Genomic DNA, 18,171 nt, shown 5'->3' on the forward strand with positions numbered 1-18,171 from the left:
TTGCATCCTAAAAGATACAAGTTATATAAGTAAGTAAAACAAAAATAGGATTTTAAAAATGACTCAGGGGCTGGGGATTTAGCTCAGTGGTACAGCGCCTGCCTGGCAAGCATGAGGTCATGAGTTCAATTCCCGGTACTGGAAAAAAAAAAAAACTAAAAATGATTCAGGCTGAGTGCACGTGGTATACATCATTAAGTTTAAGCTTCTCTCTTTTGGAGGGAATAGATACCACCTTAAAACACTGAAGAAGATCCATTTTGTTAAGGTAGGACTTCTGTAGAATTTTGAGATGCAACAGTTAAAAAGTTTTAAGACAAAATCAAAAATTTTACTTTGTAACCAAAATATTTTACTTTTGTAACCAAAAAATTTTACTTTGTAGCCAAAAGATTTTAGTCATATCAATTTTTTAAAGACAACCAAAGTAAACCCAACATTGTTGTTGTATTTCTAAGACTTTCCCATGCATCTAGCTGCAGATTTTAGAAAAAAGTAAAACTGTGATGAAAAAGACTTGGAACAGCCATACTTAACAGTGTTGATAAGTTTAGGCAAATGACAAAACCATCTAGTTGTTTTCCATAGTATAGCACATGAAGATAACAGTCTTAATGGTACCACTGAGATAGAACTATCAGATTCTTAGTAGTTTTATATATTCTTTACAATACTTATATCAACACCATATAATGATAAAACAATAGTTCTTTAGCAGAGTTAAACCGGAGTTAATCATTCTTATAAACTGACTGTAAAAAGACATTAAAGCAAATAAGTATTTAAACAAATTTTAATTTTATAAGACAGCTTAGCCAAGTAATAATAACCCCAATTAAACACTGGCCAAAACAAAAGAAATTATGTTGATTAAAAGATATTATCTGTGCATTCTGGGATAGAAATTTCAAATAATTACAGAAACAATCACCAGAAAATATACTAGTATTAAATATAAAAAATTAGAATTGTTTTTATTAATGTTTGAAATACTAATTTTTAAAGAACTCAAATCTGTTAAATACAAACAACTTCTACACATATGCAAACTTCTTTTATTTTTCAAATTTTTTTATAATTACATGTTTAACATGCATAAGGATCACATTCATCATAGGGAATTTGTACCTGGGCATAATATATCTTAGAGTACTTCTCTGTCTTAAAGATGGATAAACTTGAGACATAGTTAGGTAAATGAATGCATCATGAAATAAATTGAAATAAATTTTGAGTGAAATAAATCAGAAGCAGAAGATTAAATATCACATTATTTCTTGTGTTTAAGAAACCCTAAGTGTGAATAAGGAGCAAAATGAAGGATAGATATTGGGAAGTAGGAAGAACTTGTTTATTTGGGAAGGGGAACAAAGGAGGGAGGATGAGAAAGGGAAGGAAGGAAAAAGGGTGTTTAAAAAAGAATAGAAGGAAAAATAGGAGCAGAGCTTTAGTAAATGGAGAGGGGCAAGAAAGCTTGAAGGGAAGGGAGATGAATGAGCAAACTTCCTTTTGTAAACCTCACTCTTCACAAAATTTCTGGGACTTCCTCAGACCCACTATGACTCACTTTAGTGCTCTGGTTTTCCCTTTCTCTCATTTTCCATTCTGCAGAAGGCAAAAACTTACCATTAAAACCCTTTTTAAATACAAAACTACTCTTTTTTTCTCCTCCTTGATGAAGCATAAGAATATAAGAACACCTGTCATTGTCTCTTTCTTCCCTGTTCCTTTTTGTCTCAAATTCTTTCTAAACTTTACATTTTCCTAAAAACCCTACAAAATGTTAAAATCATACAAGATTACCATTACTGATAAAGTTATTTAAATGTCTGCATTTTATGCTGTTTTATTAAGACACACCATAATTTCATTGTATTATTTATATATAGGAATACCTTTGTTAATTAGTATTAACTTTTAGAAACATACACTTTGCTGAGGACTCATGAAGATTAAAACTTTGAATTTTTAGTAGTTATAAATCCAACAAAAACCTCCAAAGATGTTTTCTTTTTTATAAGCTTTAAAAAGAAAATATATTAAATTGATCATTTGCAACAGTTGTTTCTGAATTTTAATTTACTTTCAAGTGTTTAACATATAATTTTGAGACTTTAAATTACATAAGTATACTTAGAAATACATATTCACTTATATTTACAATTTTTAATATTATAGTTACAAATTTAAACATTCACATTGCTTGTGAAAACAGAACAAATACAAGCACAGTCATGATTTTCTGTTACTTCCTTTTCCAAACAGAATCTCAAAAGTCAATTTGTTCTACCTGAAAAAAACAAAGAAACTAAATTAATTTGACTTATAAGTAAAAAAATCTCAAATGGTGAGACAGAGTGGTATAGCTTAACAAATTTAGCAATGTATAAATGCAGTGGAATTGAAATTATATCACAGAAAAAAAATAAAAGATTTTAAGGTTACCTGTGTACAGGTGCAACTTCCAAGATTTCTCTTGGTTATGAGCTGTGGGGTCACTTGGATTTTAAAAACATTATTTTTTTTTCTTTCTTTTCTGTGATCTAAGAGTGAAGTCTGAAACTGGATGAAATAGGTTTTCAAGGTATCCTGAACCACAAAATTATCTTAGTACAAGCAGAAACCAGTAGAGGAGAGAAAGTAGACTGCCAAAAATCCTCAAATTCTCTAATTGCGGTTTAGGAAATATTTCAGAATGGTCAAAAAAAAAGAACAGGCTTTCCATGAGGCATGACTCTGACCTGCCACATGGAGAGAGACCAGAAACCCCTCCCATCTGATGTCTCTCTGTATTCCTGTAGCCACCTGGGTGTTTGGTTCCCATGATTCCACTCAGTGGAAATTTTCCTCCAGTGGCGCTAAAAGGGCTTTGCTTTGATGGCTTCTTGGCTGTCCTTAGTCAAAGGATCAGGGCCTTTCCATTGTCAGTGGATCAGCAGGAGCATGGATTGAGATGCAGAAGCTACTTTGTATGATACCCAAGCATCTAGGAGGTGGCTTAGAGCCACCGTTAGGGGGCTAACCAAAGCAACCAAAATCCGGGTCTTTTCAGCCAATTTTGTATCCTGGGTACCTCCTGGCTCGGTCTCTCCAGTTGAGCAATTCTGATGAGTACTGTCTACAGATTATTCAACCAGAAGGGCCAGTGGGCATCATATTCCTCTTTCAGATGGTGTGATTTTTCACGGTATCTAGGGTCCAGTGTGTCTTGATAAAGAGCCATAAAGTGATGCCCATAAGCAACTTCTCTGCATTTTTACTTATCTTTTCAGGAGCAATCAACCTGAAAAATGGGGTGGGAATTAAGAGAACCATTGAGAGTCCCTCACATCAAGTTCGAGCTGTATTGCAAAGGAAGACATATTTTCTGAAGGCATTTAAGTTGAATATTTTCCAAAGGGGCAACAGAGCCCCTAGAGCAGGAGGTTGTGTGATGCTGTCAGTGTTTCCCACAGGTAAATCCTTTACAAATTTGTGAGTGATCCTGGGGAAAGGTGCAAAGCTCAGGATTGGGCACACAGGTGAATTTTGTGATACTCTTTGTCCCATGTACACTGAGTGTGAATGTGCTGCAGAAAGGAAAGGGCAGACTGCAACACAAGGGGTTGGGATATTGAGGGAATACTAGTCAGGCTGGGTGCTTCAGAAAGTAACCCAGTTGACAGCACACAACACAAGTGTGGGCAGCACTTCTTCAAACATAAAGAACTTTGTTTTTTTTTATTTTAAAGAGTAAAAGAAGGATAACATAATAATAGGGGGGACTTAGCAAATTACAGACAAAATGGTAGGAAATTATCAATGGCTATTGTTTTACATATTATTATCTACAAAATAATTTCTCAGGAAAACAAATAGACAAATAATAATGAGTTAGAGTCAAAAGAGGTAGGAGATTATCAAGAGTTGTTATGATGTTGGAGAAGGAGGTGAAGATAATTTTATGCACAAACACAAGACCCAAGGGAGGGGAAAGTATCAGTCTTCCCACAAGGAGTCAGGAGGGAGGCAGGTGCCTGTCTGAAGGAGAGGATATCTGGTACATTCGGCTGTCTCACACAAGACCTTCTGAGCCTCAGCTCAGGCCTTGAAAGCCACCAGGATCACCTGTTGTGCTGTGTTTATGGCTCCACAAAACCACCTTCAGAACTTGTCCTGTAGCTTGCATGCTGGAGCATGATCTTTTTTGGTGCAATCACATGTGCATATGACCTATCCCTAGGAATCTATAAATGTTAGGGTGAGTGCTCAGCAAGGGAATGTTCTTTGTATTTCTGCTCTTTCAAGTCTAGTGCAAACATATGTCATGAGTGCACAAAAGGTCAAAGACATTGCACGGTGATCTGGTAAATATACAAAAGTCCGATAAAGCATCTACAAATATATTTATCAGCCAATAAGCAGTGTTCTGTAAATACTCAGTGGTTTCTTGGCCAGTTGTCTCTCCCAGAATGTCCAACGTGTGATGACTCTGTCCTGTATAAATTCTCCATGTGACTGTTCTTGGATGCACCTGTCTGAACAGAGTCCTGCTCACCACAATGGTAGGTAACTGGGTCGGGGATGCCACCAAGATAAGCACTTGCCTAACATCAGCAGATAACTAATTTCATGCATGAATATCAGCAAAGATAACATGAATAGATACTTTTATTTGATATGCTATTGCACTTATTCCTTATCATGAATTTATTGCTTAATGCCACCCAGCTTTAAATAATTTCTATATTATAATCTAATGTGTACAATGGATGTGGGACATTAGAAAATAAAAGGAATAGATCTATTCTTTAAGATACAAACTATTCTCAGGTTCCATATATTTTAATATGCATCTAGATCTTGGACCCTACCTCAGTGATTTATGGAATTAAATGTAACTTCAAAGCTGCAATTTGTGTGTCACATCAAAAAGGAGGAAGCTGAGATGGAGAAGGGGGAGAAGCTGCCACCTTGTTTGAACCCTAAACCTGGGGGAGCTGAGATGAGAACTCAGGTATTACTCTCCAGTCCAGAGTCTCACAAGTGTGACTGGTAGAGTCAGGAGGGGAGAGCTTTTAAAAAAAATCAGTACATGTTTGCAACTCATACACTTTACAGTCATCTTGGGAGTCTGTACATGTACATATTACTGTTTGTTTCTTTTTTAATCCCCTTCCCTCCTCTTTCCCCCTCCTTCAATTCCTCTATAACCTTTTTCAATTTTGCTGATATTTTTTAAAGGGAAATCCAGTGACATTTGCTAATATTTTTTGTCTTAGCTCACATTATGCCATATAGTATTTACATTAATTGTGTTTACATTAATTGTCATACAGTGTTTGTGTTAATGTCCGAGTTAGGCATTGCTGAGTGTATATAGCACTTCTTTATTCCTCTCATTTCTTCTTTCTCTCCTGCGCAACCCTCCACTTGTTCCCTTCGACAAATTCCCTGTAGTAAGTGGTCCATCTCCTTCTCCCTTTCTACCCATCCTTTATCATTTTCTCTGTTTTTACTTTTGCCTCACTCAAATGAGAGATGTCATATGATATTTCAGCTTGTGTGTCTGGTTTATTTCACTCAACATTATGTTTTCCAAGTTTTGCACAATTCAAGAGACAAGGGATCACAGGAGTTTATTTAGGTGCACACCTGGCTCAATGGACTTCTGTCCAAAAAGAGCTGACAGCTGAACAAAGGAAGGGCTTCTGTTTTACACTTGCTGCCAAGGGGGTTAGTCTTCAGTTGAAACTTGTGGGCTGGCAGAAGGAGAACAAAAGCCATTTGTCAAGCTGTGATAGTCTTGTAGCAGATCTTGGTGGCCCTGCTTGGGCATAACAGGATGTTATGGGAACAGGAGGTTACAAAATTTTACTTACAGGGACAAAAGTTATGGCTTTTTATCTGCAGTAGAGCAAAGAACAACAGATTTTTTAGTTTTAAGTCCTGCTTCATGTCCTCCCCCCTTTGATATTGTTTATAAGTGAGTATTAATAGACAGCATCAGTACCACTATCACTTATCCTGTTATGGGAGAGTGGCTCCCTATTGGGGAGGGAGAGAAGTATAACAAGGAAAAGAAACATATGCTGTTGTAACTCTATATTGATATTTAAGACGTCATGCTGAGGTTCTCTAAGTTTGAATATATGTCTCAATCGTGGTCCCTATGTGAGTGGCTTTTGGAATTAAATATAGTTTAAGAGCTGCAACTTATGTATCATTTTACAAATGGGGAAACAGAGGTGGGGGAAGCAGCTGCCACCTGGTTTGAACCTCAAACCTGGGGAAGCCAGGAACCCAGGTGTCTTTCCCCAAGCCAGCACTTCACCAACATGACTTTCTGGTAGAGTCACTGGGCATGGGAGGCTTCTTTGAAAGACATTGACCCTGACTCCACCACAGACACACTGGATTAACTTCTCTGTGGTGAAATAGGGCAATGGGAAAGCCCTAAAGAAAGCTTCTCCTGATCCCACTCTCCTGGGTACCACATCTTAGGGATCAGGGGTTCAGGATGCAGGAATAAGTCAAACAGAGCAAAAGCAGATGTGAGGACAGAATGCATGAGTGGGATGAGACTTTAGTGCCTCTATACTCAAGGGGATCCTTGGACTTAAGCATCAACACCAGCATGACCAGGGACCTGGTCTCTGAGTTTGTAGATCTACTGAAGCAGAAACTTCCAGCTTTGTATTTACCAAGCTCCCTCAGGAATGCACCCGAGTGTTAAAGCAGTACTGTTTTTGTCAGCTTTCCTGTGGATCTGTCCAGGAGATGAGGTCCAAAGGCAAAGTCCCTGGCCAATGGCTTTTCTCCTCTGATGCCATAGCTCTGTGACTCAGTGAAACAAGATCATCACAGGCACTGGAAACCTTCTCTATTCAAAGAACAAAATTCTGTCAGAGGGGCAGGTTTGAAAGAAAGAAAATTGTAGGTTTCCACTAAGTTTTAAGGTAAGAAAAATGGAGACTGAGACAAAAAATGCAACTGCAGCTCTAAATCCTGATGTTGTTACATGTAACGAGCTTCAGTTTTGTTTATACTTTAAATCATTAATTCATTCCTTGATAGCTGTGAATCTAATATATGTCATTGGGGAAAATGTACAAAGTAAGAGAAAAGCTTGAAGTTGTCATATTCACAACAAAATACCCAAAAATGTCTTCCTCAAACTTGGCCCATCCCTGCAGTCTGTATCTAAGCTCCTGTCTCCATCACAACTGTCACTGCATCTAAACTGATTTGCATCTAGCTTCAAGTCACTGAAAAAACCCCAATGATCCTTGGATTATGTCATTTTTCCTTATTATCTGTCAGCCTACTGGGTTCTTTCCTGAGTTCCCATATTCTCAGATAGCTGCAACCTGAGCTATTTGTGGTTTCCCATTTTCCCACTGCACTGAGCAGCCTGCAGTGGAGTTGCTCTTTGCCTCTCTCTCTTTCTCTTTGGGTCAAGTCTCAGAAGTGCAGATATGGCTGCAAATGTTAAAATTAGTGTGAGAATATTCCCATGCATGAATGGATTGTTCGCTGTGAACTGTTTGTCATAAGTGATTCTTGTGCATATCGAGATATTTGCCTTATATATGCCTCAATTTCCCTATGAGTATGGTCAGCAAAAGGATTTTTCTGGGCTTTCAGTGTGGTTCCAATTTATCTACATATGGACATTTGTTACAACGTGGGTGAAATTTCCTGGGCTAATAATTCCTATTTCATTTATTACTATTGTCTTCCCATGTCACACCTTCTGTAAAACTCTTGGCATGTGGCACAGAAAGGTGGAAAGAACTTTCAGGCATTAGCACCATTGCCATCATTGCAGCAAAAACTCTGGATAGTATACAATGCAATTACCTTCTCAGAGCACTTCTTTGGAGGCAGCAATCACATGGCCCAGATACAGCACCTGCCCCACTCATTTTCTTCTCCAGCTGTGGCCACACTATCCCATGGAACCTGGCCATACTGTTGTGTCCTTGAAATAGACAAGCTTGATATCTGTGACAAAGGACAAGTGAAGTCAGGGGGTAGGAGTAGCAGACATCCAGGCTCTTGACTCTTGGTGTCTTTAGTCATAGCCCTAGTCCAGATATGTGGGATCCAAGGATGGCCTGGGTTTGCAGGGGAGCAGGAGAACAGAGATCCAGGTGCAGTTCCAAGAGAGCTGAGCATTCTGGGAGGAGCAGGCTCCCAGTCTAGAGAAATCCCTTGTAAAATTTGTTTCATAGTGAAGACACAGGGAAATTTACTCTGGTTCTTCTCTAAATTGTCCACCATCTGCTCTACAACCACTGTTCAAAAATCACTTTTCACAGATCAGTTCTCCTGATCTCAAAGAGCACATTTATTTTACAGGTCATTCATCCACATTTATTGAACACTCCCTGCGTTTTCTATTTTATCCCCTATATCCATCTTTCTACTCTTTCATCTGTACTGTCCTACATTATAGCATCACTTCATTTACTTCAAGCACCTTCCAGAAGGACATCCCCCACCCCATCTGCTTTCTAAAGATTCCCTGAATCACACACTGAGATTTGTTTGTGTACCTTGCTCTTCTTAAAAGATGTTTTTGTCATCTGTACATCTCTCATCCTACCAGTTTCAACCTGAATTAACAACTTTTTTCACACACTCATCAGACCTGCCCTTATCTGGACTGGAATACAGTCCAGAACCACAAAAATACAATACAATAAAATAAAAATATGACAACAAAAAGGTCTTTATCATGTGAAAAATAAAGTCCTCAGCAGCAGGGTCCTTGTTTCAACCTGGCTTTAATCTGCCTTCCTAGTTACTTCTGTGGCCTACTGGGTTCCACCATCCTCTGACTGGATTTTCTTTGTGCTATGTCTTTGTATATGTTGTCTTGTTTTCAAAACCTCTCAATACCGCTCTCATTTCTGCCTTTTATAAACACAACTTAAAATGTTCAACACATCTACAAAGGTTTCCTAAAATTCCATTGCAATAAGAAAGCACATTCTCATTGCAGCAGTGGGATCCTTGACGTGTTTAATTTTATCTATCATTTTCTTAGTGAGTGTAGGTCTGGTTGCCTGACCGGTCACCCGAGGGAAGAAGATCTACTGTCAGATCCACTTGCCAGATCCTGAAGGGAGTCTTGCATGTGACTCTCATTCCAGGATGATAGTTCGAGTGCACTCACTTTCTTCCATGACTTTCCTTACATTACAGAAAACTCTCCTGGGAAGCCTCCTGGTCCTGGCCACCTTCATGTCTTCATGCAGTGCTCATTGTTATTTGATGCCCACAGAAAGTAGTGAAAGTTACCCACCTGGTAAGTCCTGGTTTCAGTGCACATTATGTTACTGCAGCCTAGTAGGTAGGACCAGCTGTCAAATAAATATAATTGGATCTACCTCGAAGGAGATGTTTGAGTTATAGAAATGGAGGCAAATGTGTCTCCACCTTGGCCTGCATATGCACAAAGATTCTTCATTCTGCCTGGCTGAGAATTGCCTAAAAAACTTTTGAAATGTATGAATTCTCAAGATCTATCAAGGACTTGGTGAAGCAGAATCTCTGGATTCAGAGCTGCATATTCAGAAATTTCTTGATTGACATCCAGAAGCAATTAAGGTTGAGAACCACTTTCAGCATCCAAAGATGTATTCAGGGATTGAGGTGCCTGACAAGCCAGAGGGAGGCATTAACCTGAAGGTGTTGACTCAGAGAAGCTGAAGGCAGGTATGAGAATGCAATTTCCAGAACAAACCTGGGTGATGCCGAGCAAGTGAATCCTGCAAACATACATGGGCATCAGGGGCCTCAGCAGAAGGTCTGAGCCCTGGTTGAATATTAGCATCACTTAGGGAGTGTTTTAGTGTTCTAAACATATGGTCTAATGTGTCCACAACAAGAGATCTGGATCTCATAGTTCCAGGAGTAGGGGAGCATGGGCACAAATGATTTAGGTTGCTTAGAATTGTTTGTGTTTGTTTGCTTGAGTCCAGGTATTAAAACTAAGGTTTTGTGCATTCTGAGAATGTGATCTTCCATGTGTATTTTTTTAAGATATTTACAGTCACACAAAGAATTGAGAGACTGTGATTCAAAACAAAATAGGAACAGAAGTAAAATATTTTGTCAGAGATGCTTGTGCAGAATAATGTGGAAAAACAAGTGCCTTGTGACTCTAGTAACATTAAAGAGGAAGGCATTACCTATATGGAAATACAATATTTAAAGAGTTAAACTTGGTATAGGAAAATGTTATTAGTGACATGGAATGCACAGTATTAGAATACAGAATACTTCCTTAGGCAACTGTCAAATTTCTTATGATCACATGACAGGGGCTGGCTTCAGTTTTCTGACAGCGTTTCTTTCCTGTCGCATGCTTTGAGACTCCACTGATGATGTCCTTTGTGCTGTTTCAGTATGCAAAGATGTTGATGGAACAATATACCCAGTGAACTCAACTTGGAAGACACAATACTGTGAGGACTGTTCTTGCAGTGACAGTGGAATTGAATGCTGCAACATGTGAGTCTCATGCCATGCTGACCAAGATGGACCTGGCTTTCTGACAAAAGCAGATTAATCACTGATCAGTACCTCACCCTCTGGTTATTTCAAGGAGATAAAATTGTGTAGCACAGTTTCAGATTTAGAGAAAAAAATTGACTGGAGATTCACAAAATTTCCAATTCTTCCTCCAAAGTTCATTTCCAGATGACCCAACTGTTACCACTTATGCCTCTATCAGAGGGCACAGTTATTGGCCTTCATGAGCCTTGATCCAAGCCTCTCATTACCCACAGTCCCAAGTGTACATGAGGCAGCATTCCAGAAGTGTGAGTGTGCAGAGGGGAGTTAGCTTCCATGTGTTTTATCCACAGCTCATTGTCATTAGATATATTCATGCTATTCTGCAACATTCATCACTCACTCCCAGATTCATTGCATTTGCACAACTAAAACCCAGCACCCTTTCAACCATCGCTGCCCTTCCCTTTCCCCAACTCATGGCTATCCCAATTGTCCCCTCCATATCTACAAAGCCTATGTCTCTAAGAGTCTCAGATAACAGAGAAATGCAGCTTTTAACATTTTGGGGTTAGTTAACTGAACTTTGGACTATGTCCTTAAGATTTATCCAGTGTGTTGGATAAATAAGATATTCCAGTGTGTTGGAATATCCTTCCTCTTCAAGATCCATAATACTCAACTGTATGGCTGGACTACCTTTTATTTCTCTGGTCCTTAAAGTAACTCTTCTCTTGCTCCATTTTCTTTAGCTATTTTTGAAACGTGATCAGCAACTTTATTCAGAAATACCCATATTCACACAGGTTCTTGTGCACAAGGAAAGTGTATCTAATGATCGGGTTTTCCAATTTGACCTTATAGTCCCTGTAGCCTTGCCTTCGCAATTTTGCCAAGAGTGCTTAAGTACAGCTAGAGAGATGAGCTGAGAGGTGTCAGGAAAAATCTGTGTGTGCCTTGTTATGTAAGCCCTGTGCTCTTTGGGGCTCAAATTGAAATCAGGGCAAGCATGATTTCAGCAGAAGTTTTGGGCTAGGCTTCTATGGAAGCCAAATATGTAGGCTTTGATAAACTGGAGCATAGATACCTGCCATCCTGCACATACCAGTCCTTAGTTTATAATGTCTTTCAAAGCAAAGAGTAGTGTTCTGTGTTTTGTTTTGTGAAAGAACACAGGCCTTCAGACATGGCCAGAAAATGAGCTAGAGCCAAGTTTCACCCTTACCTGAAAAGAATATCTTTGCTACCAGAATCTGTGAAAAGTAGCAATTTTCAGCTTTGCCCCCACGATTGAATCCCTCCAGGAGACTCAGAGTCTTATCTTACTCCACTGAACAGAAGAGTGAGCAGCTGACTTAATGAGAACAACCTAGGCTTATGTGAGTTTAAGTGTCTCAAACACTTTGCCTACAATGACTGAGAGGTCTGATTGTTGGTGCACAGTGAAGAAGGACAAAAGTCTGATGGGTGGATTGAGGCTGGTGTGTGGAGGAGCCTCTCAGGCAAAGTAGTGGCCTTTTATAGCTACATTTTGACTTTCAGGCTCTGCTATTTCACTATGTCTTTGCAGCATACTGACACTGTGACTCTGAAATGTGTCCTGGTCAGCATCCAGGCTGATGGAAGATTCCTTCCCACAAGACAGTGATCCTTTATTGAATTCAGACCATCTTTTGCCCTTCAGAGCAGGGTCATCCCAGCATGTCCACAGGACCCTTCTCTACCTCCCAGGGACATGGGTACAGAAGAATATCGGCTGGTCTTAGTAGCTGTGAAGGAAGAAACTTGACCCTGGAGTCACAGTGGCCTGTCTGAACCTACTTTTCCTTGTGTAGTTCCTCTGTGTCTCAGGGGAAGTTCCTCAACTTCTCTGTGCCCCATTTTCCCTTACTGTGAGCTAGGCATTATCAGGTGGATGTGGGAAATGAGATTCTGCAGGTATCCATTCACCCAGTAGGAACCCAGGAGCTTCTCTGGGCCTAGATCTGAGGTCCAAAGTCTAGGACAGTAAAATAATTGGTATATGACCAGGCTTTCAGGTGCCCTTTTCTTCCTTTCTTCCAAATTTCCTAGCCCAAGTGATATATTGCTCTACCTTTAGGCATGTGCTCATTTGTCTCCAGTTCAGAGCCAGCTCCTGTTCCCAAGAACTGACCCCCTTCTTGTCATGTCTGTTTTCTCATGAGCTTTCATTTTTATTTTGGGTGTGGCATGGTACCCATCTGCCTCAACTTCTGTAGGACAGTATTTGGAACCATGGCATCTCTTCAGGACACTGTCCAGATATCCAGGTCATTACTATCTGTAATCCCAGGGTGAGGCTCTTGGAACAGGGCAGGTAGGTGTCCTGGCCTTCACTGTACCTGGGTCCAGCCTGCCGAAGCCCATTGTTCAGACAGTGAGGGAGTGTCTGCAGTGAGGGAGCTACAGGGTTAATTTTTCCCAAGCTCATCTCTGGGCATCCCACATGATGTTTGTGATGTCTCTGCTGAGGCTCTCCTAGCTGTGTCCCCTCCCATACTAGGTGTGAATAGAATTAAAATTTTATTCACTGATGGTCTTTTGCCCAGCAACTTGGTCCTGCACACAAATGGCAGAATTATGTATGTTCACATCCTAAAAACAACTTGCAAGAGTATTTCAATCATTTCTTGAAATAAATCATATATTACATATAGTAGTACAATCTTATAACTATATTTAAATTGTACAGTTGAATGGTATTGAATATATTCACATTATTTTAAGGCCATCATCATTACTTTCTAACTTTTTAGAGTACTGTATTCTTTTGTTTCTGTTTCTCTCTGCAATGGAGCTCCTGGTGCTGGCCTTGAAGTTGAAATTCTCTTACCTCACCTCTCCAGGGAGCAGGAATAACAGGCCTTCAACACGGTGCAAGGCAGTTTCTAAGTAGTTGTAATTACAGCAAACCCAAACTGTGAACACTTAAAGCTGTAACTTTCATCTGCCACTCCTGTCCACCCCTGAGGCTGTCTATCTAATCTCCTCCTTCTGTACAGGTGACTTTACCTCTTCTCCATCATTCATGTCAGTGGAACCTTGATGCTTGCCTGTTGTGTGGGCTTATTTCTCTGGGCAGCTGCTCAAAGTTCAGCCCTATTTCTGCATGATGGAGTTTTGTTCCATCACACTTAGCTACATTCAAAGGCACTGTCACCCCACACTTGGATAATGCACTCAGGTGTGGAGAGACATTGGATATCAGCTCTTTTTTAATTTTCTGTACTGAATAACGCTGCTGGAACATACAAGTGTGTTTGTGTCCCTGCTTTCTATTCTTTGGGGCTCTGTACTGGGAGTGGCACTGCTGGGTCATATGGAACTATAGGTGTAACTCCCGAAGAACTCCTGGGGTGTTTTCCACAGGAGCTGCCCCATTTCACAACTCCATCTGCACGCAAGTTTTTAAGGTTGAAATGACATTTCTCATATCTGTACATCAGAACATACTAGCTATAAAATTCCTGAGTACAAGTAAAAAAAATACAATTTCACTTCTTTACAAATAAAACCCTCAACTTTTTCTCATCATTTTTGGCACACTTTTTTCCATGTGCTATTGATAGGAAATATTATATTGCCACTGTGTGGTCAAATTTGTCCACTTTACATTGCAGTATCACTACCATAGAATCATATCATACCTCCTCAGAATATTTTGCAATTCAATTTAACCATACCATAGTTTATGCCACAAGAAGCAGAGAGCCTGGAGCATGGCTGCAGGTGTTACAATTCACAAGATGATGATTTAAAGGTACCTGGTCCCCTGGGTCATTGTCCAATGTCTCAGTCCCTTGGAGCAGATGTCTGACCTCTCTCACTGAACCCCAGCTGCTAAGAGTGCCGTAGTCCGGGGCTAAGCAGTGAACATGGAGGAGCAACAATGCACAGGACAGCTCCATAAGGGGATTGAAACATCCTCCTTTGTTAAAATACAAATCCAAGGTCACCTTATGGAAGGAAACATTCTCTTGCAGGGCTATGATGCTGGCTGCCTCTGTCCTCTAAGGACAGTTTAAATCCAGTACCATGAGATGGGCTTCTTGGGGACAGTGACCCCTAATCTGTGCATTGCTTAGTGTGTAGTGAATGGTCCCCAAAATGTGGCCCAAATCTAATTATTATCTCCTTAGGTTATTTTAACCTGGCCTAGAGTTCACTCCTCTGGTTACAGGTCACCATGCTGTTCAAGAACCACCTTTCATTCTCACATTCCAGCAATGGCAGTGCTGGCTACTTTCTAAACAGGAATGTACAAAGGGCCAGACTGGCAAGATTTCCCTTTCCCAGCATTTGAGAGACCTGCTCTGGCTGGTCGTGTTCTGTGTATGAAGGTTGGAGTTTGTTACTGGTGTGAAGGATGGTCTGTGTGACTGTTGGATGCACGGGTCAGGGAGTCTGAAGCCCAGCTCCTGGGCTGCTAGCCAAGGGGTGCCCTACGATGATGAACATGATCCCATCCAATTGGGTGTCAGGCTGGTGTGGGCTGCAGTCACATCTTTCTAATAGATCTTGGTCTTTTCACCATGACAGAGCTTCTGTACCTATCGATTATGATGAAAAAAAGTGTCATGCCATCTTCCATCCTGAGAACTGCACCTACCATGTTGTGGATCGTAAGGACCCAGGAAAAGCCTGTGCTGTTACGACCTGGATGCTGTGATGCCCTTCCAGTGGGTCCAGGGCACCAAGAGCAGGACTGTCACTCCTGTGGACTCTAATAGTCTCTGATTGTGTAGCCCTACATAGCAGTAAATCATTCTTGAGAAACCTTGAACATGAGTGTTCTTTACATTTACCAATTGTGTTTGCAGGAATCACATACTATAAAAGCCACAGGCATTGAAAGGGGAAGTCAAAATGAAATATGAGTGAAAGTCACAGCATGTTTCATGTACTATAGGAAATCATCATATATCCCTCACCAAGGTACCACTGTCACCACTGCAACACTTCACACATCAACCTTCTATTGCCTGCACCATACATCTTGGTGAAAAAAGTAAAAATAAATGCATTAAAGATTAAATCACACCCCTTCTTTAGTATATGGTGTTCATTATCACCCATACTACTCTCCTTCTGACTTCTCTGTCCCCACTTTCCTTTGCATTTGCTTTACATAACAGCAGGAAAGGACAGCATAGGCTGAAAAAGATTCCACAGGATACCATGCAGCCCCACAGGGAATCAAGTCCAGGGCTCTGCGGGAACACAGGCCTGGGATTAGGGATACAGGTATCTGTTGCTGCACATAGACACCAACATTGTTGATTTCAATCAGTGTCCATGGTAGACAGCATGTGCTCTCTGTTCAAAGTGTTGAGTGTCCAGGGCCAGGCAAGGCACCAGGCCTGGGATCCAGCAATGGACAGTGAGCTCAGGCCTCTGCTGTCCTGGAGCTTACAGCACTGTGTATCTGACATGTCTCAAAAAGCAATCATTGGGCAGCAGATACAGAACTTCATCCCTGGATCCATCTTTTCTGTTCAAACTTGTTCTGTATATGCTGAACAGTTCAGGCATGCCTGTCAGGGTTTATGGTCATCCTAGGGGAAAGACATGCTTTGGTGGTCATCTTATGATATAGAAAAGTTTTATTGCAGAGTCTGCATCTGCACTGAAGAGGGCCAGGATGATGAGAGAGTTGAGTGCTGACACAGCCCTGTCTCTGCCTGAGGAAGGGATCACATTTGGCTCCTCCAGTGGTTTTTACTCACCTTTGGGACCCTCACTTCTGCTCATTTTTCTCCTAATCCACACCCAGACTAGATAAAGATGCCACAGATAGGGCAAAAAGAGAACTCGAAAGGGGTGTGTTAAAGGGTGACTCACTGAAGTGGGCTCCTGCAGGGGGTGCATGCCTCATCCATCAGCACACCTTAGAAGGCACCAGAGGAAAAAGTACAGATGACGCATCCTGAATAAATGTTAAAATCTACAAGCAGTAAAGGGAAGCCCTATCATTCCCAAGGCAGCCTGTAAAAGCAAGGAGGACTTTCAACATCCCTTCACCACTAGGATAATGGCAGTCAGAAGCAGGTGCAATACCAGTGCTGTCCCTTGTAGTGTGAGCAAGGACATCTAATACAATTCCTTTGCCTAAAAAAGACCACCAGGCCACTGAGGAACTCGCAGTGAGGAGTAGTAAAATCTGGTACCAGGGCACTGTTGAAAACCTGTCCTGATGTGCTTTTTGTGTTGTTTACAATCCATATCCCATCTATCTGTTCTCCACTGGGCCAGAGAGCAGGCATGTACCATAGCAAATAAATTGGCCTTTCCTCCACTTTGGCTCTCCATCCTGCCTTGTGTTTTGGATCCTGCCAAGATATTCTCAGATCATCTTAATGTTGGGTCATAATGGGTTCTTTTCAAGAAGTTGCTACATAAATTTAACATATCTGTTCTTATCTTTTGTCCCATCTACCCTCCCTCCACATCCTACTTCTCTGCTTTGCCATCTTCAGATGTCTATTTCCTGGTTTCATGTTCTATCTCATTTATTTTACCTTTTTATTGATTCATTTATGTACTTTTTACATTTCTTATGTAAAAGAAATTATTAGATTTAATTTTCTGCATCTGCCAAATATCACCTAATTGTTTCTAGTTTCATACATTTTACTGGAAATGACAAGATTTTTTATTTTCATGCTTGGTAATATTACACTGTGTATATACAGCACATTTCCTTTATCCATTTGTCCACTGATGAGCACCAATGGCTGTCTGAACAGCTTAATTATCATGGATGGTGCTGCTATAAACATGTCAGTATTTGTGTCATCCCTATATAACATATCTCTATACTATGCAGTCTTTATTTTTTTGCAAGAGTGTTCAAGAGTAATATACCTAGGTAATACTATGATTCTATGTTTAGTCTTTGTGGAAGCTCCATACTAATTTTTGTAGTAGTTGTACTCATTTTCTTTTTTTTTAATTTTAAAAATAAAAGGAGGAAAATATTAACAAACAGACAACCTTTTACAAAATAGCAAAAGAACAGTACAGACAATACAGACTTACAAACAAAGTGGCAAGAAATTAACAGTGCTTGTTGTATTACACATAGATATCGTCAAAGTGGTTTCTCATGCAAACAGATAGAGACATGCAATATTGATCAATCAAAGACTCATTGACAGATTCTTTCAGCAAAGAAATAGAAGACAGTCGAACAACTATGTTAACTATGCTGTATATACATACATCAAAATTTCTCCTTCTTTCCCTTCTCTTTTCCCCCATCCCAGTTGCCCTTTACCCTTGAGTGTTTTCCTATCATTTCACAATGTCTATCATACCATCTAGTTTAAATTAACTCTTTCAGGTTTTACACTAGTGAGGCAAAGCACTGCTTGCACATGATTCCTCAGAAAACTAGGTCTAGAGGTCCCATTCAACCCAGCTATTCCCCTTCTGGGTATTTTCCCAGAAGATCTGAACACATCATATCACAGCAATATATGTGCACCTATGTTCATAGCAGCACAATTAGTAATTGCTGAATTGTAGAAGCAACCCAAATGTCCATCCACCAAGGATTGGATAAGAAAATTGTGGTACTTTTATATAATGGAATATTACTCAGCTATAAAGAAAGATAAACTCGAGGTCTTTATAGGTAAATGG

General features: G+C 40.1%; 1 protein-coding gene across 2 annotated transcripts; it reads left to right on the top strand.

Moving 5' to 3' along the window:
• Positions 1–219: 219 nt before the first annotated feature.
• On the top strand, positions 220–15,294 carry LOC102023961 (beta-microseminoprotein-like). Of its 2 annotated transcripts, XM_005412550.1 has the most exons (7): positions 220–268; positions 3,273–3,455; positions 4,438–4,544; positions 4,840–4,996; positions 9,193–9,295; positions 10,398–10,503; positions 15,067–15,294. In XM_005412550.1, the coding sequence occupies exons 4-7, from the start codon at positions 4,865–4,867 to the stop codon at positions 15,194–15,196; spliced, it is 471 nt and encodes a 156-aa protein (XP_005412607.1). In that variant the 5' UTR covers positions 220–268; positions 3,273–3,455; positions 4,438–4,544; positions 4,840–4,864; the 3' UTR covers positions 15,197–15,294. The 2 variants fall into 2 exon arrangements, with proteins under 2 accessions (XP_005412607.1, XP_005412608.1); XM_005412551.1 differs by lacking the exon at positions 4,840–4,996.
• Positions 15,295–18,171: the final 2,877 nt, after the last annotated feature.

The sequence above is a fragment of the Chinchilla lanigera genome, unplaced genomic scaffold (assembly GCF_000276665.1).
Source record: "Chinchilla lanigera isolate Chin_1 unplaced genomic scaffold, ChiLan1.0 scaffold00155, whole genome shotgun sequence".
NCBI lineage: Eukaryota > Metazoa > Chordata > Mammalia > Rodentia > Chinchillidae > Chinchilla > Chinchilla lanigera.

Bases quoted from the DNA above. Each gene is read 5' to 3' on its own strand.
- LOC102023961 (XM_005412550.1), top strand. From the start codon at position 4,865: ATGGAATTAAATGTAACTTCAAAGCTGCAATTTGTGTGTCACATCAAA. The intron at 4,997-9,192 runs GTATTACTCTCC...CTTACATTACAG, and splicing joins GAGCTGAGATGAGAACTCAG to AAAACTCTCCTGGGAAGCCT. The intron at 10,504-15,066 runs GTGAGTCTCATG...TCACCATGACAG, and splicing joins GGAATTGAATGCTGCAACAT to AGCTTCTGTACCTATCGATT.